The 10,137-nt window shown below is 43.8% G+C and overlaps 1 protein-coding gene across 1 annotated transcript; it reads left to right on the forward strand.

Moving 5' to 3' along the window:
- Positions 1 to 6,612: 6,612 nt before the first annotated feature.
- On the forward strand, positions 6,613 to 8,059 carry LOC121437232 (protein BEX4-like). The gene is made up of 3 exons (XM_041637097.1): positions 6,613 to 6,711; positions 7,108 to 7,181; positions 7,462 to 8,059. Exon 3 carries the CDS (start codon positions 7,467 to 7,469, stop codon positions 7,827 to 7,829), a length of 363 nt encoding a protein of 120 aa, XP_041493031.1. The 5' UTR covers positions 6,613 to 6,711; positions 7,108 to 7,181; positions 7,462 to 7,466; the 3' UTR covers positions 7,830 to 8,059.
- The last annotated feature ends 2,078 nt before the right edge of the window (positions 8,060 to 10,137 follow it).

Here is a 10,137-nt window from a genome sequence, read left to right on the forward strand (position 1 = left end):
GAGGCAGAGGCAGGCGGATCTCTGTGAGTTCGAGGCCAGCCTGGTCTACAAGAGCTAGTTCCAGAACAGGCTCCAAAGCTACAGAGAAATCCTGTCTCTAAATACCAAAAGAAAGGAAGGAAGGAAGGAAGGAAGGAAGGAAAGAAAAGAAAAGAAAATTGAAATACTTAAGAAAAGTCAAACTGAAATAATACTGGGAATTAAAAAGTTCAATAAGTCAAATGGGAAGCTCAGAAGACAGTTTCATGTCAGAATGGATTATGTAGACGGCAGAACATCAGGAGTGAAGCAACACTGCAGACAAGGACCCGATATCCAGAATTTAAAAAGAATTGCAGAAAGTAAATACCAACAGGATAAAACTGCAAGTGGGCAAATGAACTGAACCGGTAATTTTCAAAAGAAAAGAAAAGAAAAAGAACACAAGTGTCTGATGACTATTTTTTAGGTGTCCCATGTTTTAGCTATCAGGGAAATGCCAATGAAAACTACTTTAACATACTACCAAACCCCAGGCTGAATGGCTATCATCAACAAATCTGATAGCAAATGTTGGAGCAGATGTGAGAGAAATGAACTTTCATTCACTGTTGTTAGGGGTGTAAATTAATACGGTGGAAATCATTTTGGAGACTTGTCAAAAAAGCTAAAAGTAAAACTACCATGTGGCCCAGTTACTTTACTGCTGGGCATATATCCAAAGAACTACACACCCTAACCCAGAGATAGTTAGTTACACCCCAATGTTTACTGCTGATTCATTTATGATAGCAAACTTAGTTGCCCACCAACAGATGAATAGATAATGAAAAGTTGGTATGTATTAAACTGAAATTGTCACTGTGTGGAGGTAGCGTACACCTTTAATTCCAGCATTTGGGAGGCAAAGACAAGTGGATCTCTGTGAGTTCGAGACCAGCCTGTTCTACAAAAGCTAGTTCCAGGACAGGCTCCAAAGCTACAGAAAAACCCTGTCTCGAAAAACCAAAAAAGGTAATAAAAGAATTTCTGGAGGCATCACAATCCCTGACTTCAAACTCTACTACAGAGCTACTGAAAGACCCTCTGGACACCCCCCCACCAGAACCCGCAGCTGGCCTTCTCCCATGAGAACATCCTGTTCGCTTGAGACCCTCAGGACCCTCTCAGGACCTGCAGCTAGCCGGCTCTCATGAGAACATCCCGTTTCCTTAGGGAAACAGGATGCCTATAGTCAGTGAAAGACCCCTACCTAGCAGCATTAAGTTAGCAGCAGCAATAACGCTATTTCGCAAAGCTTGAATTTTTGAGCAACATAACTGAAAGCTAGGACAGGGGAGTTCAATTTAGAGACAAGGGCGTTGGTCAACTTAGGGGCAAGGGCGTTGGGCCAGGCAGGATATCTATGGTCGACCATCTGGACTGCCAGCAGGGGCTTGGGGTCCAGAAGAAGAGTTTGTACCCTAGATGGACCGAGGAGCATGCATATCTGATTTCTTGGAAACCACAGAACTGTACTCAGTTTGAACCCGAGCCTTATTCAAATTGCCCAATCAGAACCCTGTAACTATGCTTCTCGCTTCTCTTTTTTTTTTTTTTTTTTTTTTTTTTGGTTTTTCGAGACAGGGTTTCTCTGTGGTTTTGGAGCCTGTCCTGGAACTAGCTCTTGTAGACCAGGCTGGTCTCGAACTCACAGAGATCCACCTGCCTCTGCCTCTGCCTCCCAAGTGCTGGGATTAAAGGCGTGTGCCACCACCGCCCGGCTTGCTTCTCGCTTCTGTAACCACTCTTCTGCTTCCCTACCCTATAAAAAACCCACTGCTCCAACCTGGGGGCGCGCAAGTCCTCCAAAAGACTTGCTGCCCACAGGTACCTGTGTTTACTCAATAAACCTCTTGCTAATTGCATCCGGTGGCCTGGTCTCGGAGTTTCCTGGTTCTGGGGTTTTCATCAGAGAGGAAAGGTCCTCGCTGAGGGTCTTTCACTACAGCACTGAAAACAGCCTGGTACTGGCATAAGAACAGACAGGATGACCAATGGAACCGAATAGAAGACCCAGATATCAATCCAGACATCTTCAAACATCTGATATTTGATAAAGAAGCAAAAAATATCAAATGGAAAAAAGAAAGCATATTTAACAAGTGGTGCTGGCATAACTGGATATCAACATGTAGAAAAATGAAAATAGACCCATATCTATCACCATGCACAAAACTCCAGCCCAAATGGATCAAAGACCTCAATATAAATCCAGCCACTCTGAACCTTATAGAAGAGAAAATGGGAAGTACACTTGAACGCATTGGCACAGGGAACCACTTCCTAAATAGAACCCCAGCAGCACAGACACTGAGAGAAACAATTAATAATTGGGACCTCCTGAAACTGAAAAGCTTCTGTAAAGCAAAGGACATGGTCAACAAGACAAAACTACAGCCTACAGAATGGGAAAAGATCTTCACTAACCCCACATCAGATAGAGGTCTGATCTCTAAAATATACAAAGAACTCAATAAATTGGTCACCAAAAGATCACATAATCCAATAAAAAAATGGAATACAGATCTAAACAGAGAACTCTCAACAGAGGAATCTAAAATGGCTGATAGACACATAAGGAAATGTCATCATCCTTAGTCATCAGAGAAGTGAAAATCAAAACAACTCTGAGAATCCATTTTACACTTGTAAGAATGGCCAAGATCAAAAAAGCTGATGACAACTTATGCTGGAGAGGTTGTGGGGAAAAGGGAACACTTCTGCATTGCCGGTGGGAATGCAAGCTGGTACATCCCCTTTGGATGTCAGTGTGGCGATTTCTCAGAAAATTAGGAAACAACCTTCCTCAAGACCCAGTAATACCACTTTTGGGTATATATCCAAAGGATGCTCAATCGTGCCACAAGGATGTGTGCTCAACTATGTTCATAGCAGCATTGTTTGTCATAGCCAGAACCTGGAAACAACCTAAATGCCCCTCGATAGAAGAATGGATAAAAAAGAATGGAGTACTACACAGCAGAAAAAATAACGACAGCTTGAATTTTGCAGGAAAAAATGGATGGAGCTAGAAAGCATTATTTTGAGAGATGTAATCCAGACACAGAAAGACAATTATCACATGTACTCACTCATAGGTAGTTTTTAAACATAAAGCAAAAAAAGCCAGCCTACAAGCCACAATCCCAGAGAACTTAGACAACAATGAGGACACTAAGAGAGACTTACATAGATATAATCTCAAGATCTCCTGAGTAAATTGGGAGCATGGGAACCTTGGGAGAGGATTAAAGCGGGGAGGGGAGAGGCAGGGAAGGGAGCAGAGGAAAATGGAGAGCTCAATAAATATCATGGAAAAAATAAAGTTATACTATATGTATATATATATATATATATAAGCTTTTAAACTATAAAGTTTTAACTATATATATATATAAACTTATATATATATAAGCTTTTAAGCTATAAAAACTGAAAAAACAAATTTATATTGGTCATGGGATTATGGACAAAATTTTTTACATTGGAATTTTAAGTCATAACTTCTCCAAATGTTTTGTAGCATGTTAAAAAAGTCAAGACTAATGAGTCTTTCACCAAAATTTGAGAATTCATGAGCCAGGCATGGTGGTGACTACCTGAAAATCCATCACTTAAGGGGTAGAAGCCGAAGGAGCAGCAGTTCAATTTCAGTCTTGGTCGTAAAGTGAGTTTTGGTCAGCCTAGGCTATGAAAGACCCAGCCTCTGCTCTACCCCCACCCCACTCAAAAATTTTTGAAAAAGAGAACTTGTAGTGTTTCAGGAAATTCTTGCCTTAGCAGGTGTTGAGGAGCTAATTATTCCTCTCTAGTCTATCTAAATATGTTCAAGCAAGAATTTCAGCGCTTCTCCAGATTAGGAGTCAAATTATATTCCTCACCTGGGAAGGAGTCTGGTAATTATAAATCACCATTAAATCCTCAACCCAGCCGGGCAGTGGTGGTGCATGTTTTAAATCCCAGCACTGGGGAGGCAGAGGCAGGTGAATCTGTGAGTTTGAGGCCAGCCTGGTCTACAGAGGGAGTTCTAGGACAGCAAGGGTTGTTACATAGAGAAACCCTGTTTTGAAAAACCAAAATAAATAAATAAATAGTCGGTTTGGTATTGGGGCCCAAGCAGCATTAGGGAAATATTCAAAAAAAAAGGAAAGAAAGGAGAGAGGGAGGGAAGGAGGGATGGAGGGAGGGGGGAGAGAGGGAGGGAGGGAGGGAGAGAGAGAGAGAGAGAGAGATATGCACACCTTTAATCCCAGCACTCAGGAGGCAGAGGCAAACGGATCTCTGTGAGTTCAAGGCCAGCCTGGTCTATAGAGCTAGTACACCCAAGGCTACATAAAGAAACCATGTCTCAAAAAAAAAAACCTCAAAATATAAAAAAATAAAAAGAAGTAAAAGCCCTTAAGAATTTTAATACGACACCAGACCATTAAGGCAAGCAGAAAGACTTCTGATCAGAGCACTATGTTACACACCCATGAAGCCTGGCCCTCCCACGGATCTTGGCTGTGAAAAACTCTAAGGCCCTTCTCTTGCTGTTCTTTTTCAATGTCATCTTGATAAATTTGATTCACAAGGCTCTCTCTGTAGGGAGACAACCCTAGAACAGGAAGTCTCTATACCAGTACTCCAGCTAAAATCATAAGGGGAAAACAGAAAAAAGTAAGAAATGATATTTATTTTGTCAAGCAACAAATGGAGAGTCAAAGCTGCTCCCTGAAAGAAGCTGAGTAGAAAGTAAACAGAAATGTAATCTGTTCTCCTATAAGCTTTCATTTGATAGGAAAATGAACAAACAAAATGTTGTGATGGTAACTGCAAGACACAGGTTGTGAAGATATGTCCTGCAAACGACTGCTTCATTGAAGGATAAATTGAAGAGGAAATTGAAATGTATGATTTTTTAAAAAAAATAGGACATAGAGCAATTAATCAAACTGCCCGGCTAAAATACGCAGGTCTTATTTAGCTTCTAAACCAAAGCCTTAAAAACATAAAACAACTAGGAATTTCATATGTTTATAAATAGATGTGTCTGTTCATGAGCATGTCTGTGTTTAAAGGAACAGTGACTACAGGTGGAGAGTCTTTATCTTAGAAATACACCGCTGAAGCCGGGCGGTGGTGGCGCACACCTTTAATCCCAGCACTCCGGAGGCAGAGGCAGGTGGATCTCTGTGAGTTCGAGACCAGCCTGGTCTACAAGAGCTAGTTCCAGGACAGGCTCCAAAACCACAGAGAAACCCTGTCTCGAAAAAACTAAAAAAAAAAAAAAAAAAAAAAAAAAAAAGAAATACACCGCTGACTTTGAAGTATGTCCATGAAGTAGCTAAGAATAAAGAAAACACTGGAAACTAGGTGTTGAGTACTTCTTTCTATAGTATTATTCTGTAATTTTAATAAGTTGGAAATTTGCCATAGTAGTAAATCAAAATAAAGTTAATGTAAAATAAACTTTACTGTGCAGTGGTGATGGCATACGCTTTTGATCCCAGCACTTGGGAAGCAGAGGCAAGTAGATTTCGGTGAGTTTGAGGCCAGCCTGGTCTATTGAGTTGAGTTCCTAGGACAGCTAGGGCTGCTACACAGAGAAACCCTATCTCAAAAACCAAAAACCAACACAAAAACCTAAGTAAACTTCATTTCAGAAAAGGAGCAAGACACATAAAGTATTAAGAAAAATTAGGGCTTGGGAAAAAAGAAAAAAAAAGAGGAAAAATTAGGAAAAAATCCACCCTTATTTCATTTTCTCATTGTCTCCAGCATTTCTGCGAATGCAGAAACTACAATTTGAAGTGGAGTAGGTGGAGCAGATGTTGTATGTGTTTAAGTTTTTGACATCTTGCGCATAATAAATACTTCTGTGACAATTTTATTTTTCTTTTAAATATTGCATGAATTTTTACTATTGTTTTTTCCTCCATCTAACTTATTTTTCCTCCACTTTTTATGTGTATGGTGTGCTTACCATGCACCTGTGGAAATCTTTTTCCATTGGTCTTCTACATTATTCATTGAGGTAGGGTGTTTCTGTCAAAGCCAGAGCTCCCAAAACTCTAGCTAGCAAGCTTGCTCTCGGGATTTCTCTCCACCTTCTGAAGTTGGAATTACCGGCTTTCCAGAAGACGTTTACACGTGTTTTGTATTTACTCGAGTTCTGGGGATGCTCACGCTTGCTCAATATGCACTTTAACCACTGAGCTATCTCACCAGCCCTTACCTCCATTTGAATTCTGAGACAAGAATCCAGGTTTTGGAACAGAGAGGGCACTCCAGAGGGGAATCCTGAAAACAGACAAGAGGGAAAATGAATCCCCCAGAGACCTGGGAATGGCTAACAGCCCTTGGAGCACACACTGCCTATCTCTATCAGACAAAGAAATGCCCCAGGGCTCAGAGTGCTGGGGCCCAGGCTGAAGAAGTCAGAGTGACCAGCAGGTGAGGAATGGGCCTGGACTTTGCCAGGCAAGACCCTCAGGGCAGGAGGAGGGGCGGGGCCGGGGCGGAGCTTTGCCTGTGACGCGGATCACGTGACCGGCCCACTCAGGCTCACGCCCCTCTCCGGGTCTCTGGACCTGCCCAGGCTCACTCCCTCCAGCCCGCCATCCCGGCCAGGCACCTGTTCCCGGTCTCGCAGCTGCTGGCGCAGAGCGCGGGTCCCGACAGCGCGGACAGCAGGAACAGGAGGAGCAGGTGAGGGAGGCGGCGGCCCGGGCCTGCGGAGCCCGTCGTCCGTGAGCGGCGACCCCTGGCCCCGCTGTCACAGCGCAGGCCGAGGCAGCAGGTGGCCCTTCCTGTGCGCGCAGCAGTGTGGCCTGCCTGACGGGGGCGGGCCCGGGCCGAGACCCTCGGGGAGCAGGAGCCTGCGCCCCCCGACTGCTTCCCCAGCCCCCGGCCGGCTCCCCTGCAGCTCCAGTGCCCAGGGCTGGTCGGTGGGGCGGGGCGGGGCGGGGGCGGCCGTGGAGGCGGGAAGAACCTGGGCTGGGGCGGGGGTACCCAGGGAGGCCCCGTGGGTCCTTCCTTCTCCCCTCCCTCCGTCCCCCCTCCCCATCCCATCACCGACCCCCCTCCTGCCTGGTTCATTCGCAGGTCCCAGGAGTCCAGCTTCGCAGCGCACCTGGTGGTGAGCATCGCCCCCCAGGAGAAGGCAAAGATAGGCCCAGGTGGGTGCTGGGACAGGCCTGGAGGCCCAAGAGGGGGAAAGGGGACCTGGGCAAAGCTGAGTACGACATCCCAGAGCCCAACTTTTTCCCCTACTTTTTATCCTCTTCTTTCATTCCCGTCCTCTATTTTTGTTAGTGCTGGAGCCTCGGAAATGGGTTCGCAGGGAAAATACTGGACTTCTGGGGTGGGGGTGGGGGGTTCAGGCCCACGCCTGAGCCTGTGTTCTATGAGCTGATCAGTCTGCGGAGAAAGCAGTCCTATCTATGTCTTGTTTCCTAGGAATCATGGCGTCCAAAGAGCAACAGGTCTTAAAAGATCTCGCTGTGCAGAACGATGAAAAAGACCACGCAGGAAGGAAGGCCTCCAAGCAACATGAAGAAGAAGAATTGCAGCTCTTGGGAGAGGTTAAAAACAAGAAGCCCGGGGGAAATGCCAGAATGGGACTAGTCAGGCGACTTGTGCCTAATTTTCGATGGGCCATACCAAATAGACGTGTTGAGCACAAGCAAGGGGGAGAGGATGCTGGGAAGTTTGTAGGGCAGGTGATGGAAATCAAGAGAAAGACTAGGGAGCAACAGATGAGGCCTTATGGGCGTTTCCAAACACCGGAACCTGACAATCACTATGACTTTTGCCTCATACCTTGAAATAGCAGTTTTTCACTGAGCTATTAAAGTGGCCTCTGTTTTACAAGCTGGTATTTAGTGAGGTACTTTTTCTGTAAACTTTCGGTGTTTCCACCTAACTGTTTCTATCTACGTAAACATGTTTTATTGTTGCATCTAATTCTAAACATTCCTATCAGCATGACAATTTAATGCGGTTTAGAAGGAAATCTTTTTTCATCAATTGAACTAATAAAGCAATTTAAAAGGCAGTGTATGCTGAGTCGTATTCTTTTACCCTGGTCGTTAAATTTAATCCATAGTGTCTTAACTCCGCCAGCTACTTGGACTTAAATCTATTGTCACTGGCAATTCTTTTCTTTTTATTATTTTTTATCATGTTTCCAATTAACCAGTAAGGAAAAGCTGTACCTCCAGCAATGTATTTGTAGAGGTTTTCAAAGAGTGTTGCCTAGTATCATTATGGAAATACCTTGGGAAGAGGGTTTGTTTTGTTTTTTTGTTTTTTGTTTTGTTTTGTTTTTTTTTTTGGGCTGGTTGTTTTTGCTGGGTGGTAGTGATGCACACCTTTAATCCCAACACTCAGGAGACAGAGGCTGGGAGATCTCTGTGAGTTCTAGGACAGGCTCCAAAGCTACAGAGAAACCCTGTCTTGAAAAACAAAACAAAACAAACAAAAAAAAAAACCAGTAGGGATTATGACAAACTGGAGTAGTCACTGTGAGCCCAAGTATGGCTAAAGAAAATCTCCATCTTGAGTGACCTCTAGTTCTTCACCCTATCACCACTTTACAACATCTCAGACCTCACTTTTCTCCTTACTACAACATGTACAGTCGGATACTTCTGTTTATACATGATAGCCATGGAGCTGCGAGAAGCCGGCTCCCTAGGCTGTCCCTATGCTGTTGATCTTACCAGGTGGACTTAGCTGGGACATTTGTATGGCACTCTCTCTTTTGAGACACATAATTTCTTTTTCAGTTTTTTCGAGACAGGGTTTCTCTGTAGCTTTGGAGCCTGTCCTGGAACTAGCTCTTGTAGACCAGGCTGGCTTCGAGCTCACAGAGATCTGCCTGCCTCTGCCTCCTGAGTGCTGGGATTAAAGGTGTACACCACCACTGCCCACCTGAGATGCAGAATATTTAATTTGTAATTGACACAAGCTGAGGAAATTCAAAGAATTAACAAAGCTGAAGCTACGTATCTCTGATATCTCCAACAAACAGGTTAATAGAACACTGGGACATAAAATTTATTACTATAATAATCAAAAAAGAGGCTATCAATTTGGGAAGGAAGGGTTGGAGAGAAGGCAGGAAGAAGGGAGACACTCTAATATTTTAAAATTTTTAATAAAATCTTAGGCCCTTCAGTCTATTACTATTTAAAATATGAATTATCACCCATTTTGTCTCATGAAAAAAGTTTATACATCATAAAAAGCAGTTAAAGCCAGGTGTTTGTGGCCAGCCTGGTCTACAGAGTCAGTTCCAGGACAGCCAAGGCTACACAGAGGAACCCTGTCGGGGGCGGGGGTAGCCGTTAAAATCGGAGTCTGGATGTTTGAAGTTTTATTTAGTTGTAGAGCACTCCTATCTGGTGTGTAAAGCCCTGGCTGGGGTTACCTTCCAACATCAAAAACTGAAGACTATCTCCCATTAGTGTAAATAACTGTTTGGACAAACAGTTTTTTTCTGCAGAAAAAGACCCTTAAAATGTGTTTCTTTTTATTTTTATTTATTTATTTATTTTGGAGAGAAGGTTTCTCTAGCTTTGGATCCTGTCCTGGAACACCCACTGGAATCTCTGTGAGTTCGAGACCAGCCTGGTCTACAAGAGCTAGTTCCAGGACAGGCTCCAAAGCTACAGAGAAACCCTGTCTCGAAAAACTAAAAAAAAAAAAATTATGTGTCTCAAAGAGAGGGTGCCATACAAATGTCCCAGGCTAAGTCCACCTGGTAGACCAGGCTGGCCTTGAGATCACAAAGATCCGCCTGCCTTTGCTTCTCAAGTGCTGGTATTAAAGGCATATGCCACTACCACCTGGCTCTTTTGAAATTTTTAGAAGTTTTTTTTTTTTTTTTACTTTTTTTTGTTATTTATTTATTTATTAAAGATTTCTGCCTCCTCCCTGCCACCGCCTTCCAATTCCCTCCCCCTCTCCTAGTCAACTCCCCCTCCCTCATCAGCCCAAAGAGCAATCAGGGTTCCCTGCCCTGTGGGAAGTCCAAGGACCACCCACCTCCATCCAGGTCTAGTAAGGTGAGCATCCAAACTGCCTAGGCTCCCACAAAGCCAGTACGTGCAGTAGGATCAAAAACCCATT

Source organism: Microtus oregoni, unplaced genomic scaffold (genome assembly GCF_018167655.1).
Source record: "Microtus oregoni isolate MIOR12 unplaced genomic scaffold, Mior012 000050F_ref0000143, whole genome shotgun sequence".
NCBI lineage: Eukaryota > Metazoa > Chordata > Mammalia > Rodentia > Cricetidae > Microtus > Microtus oregoni.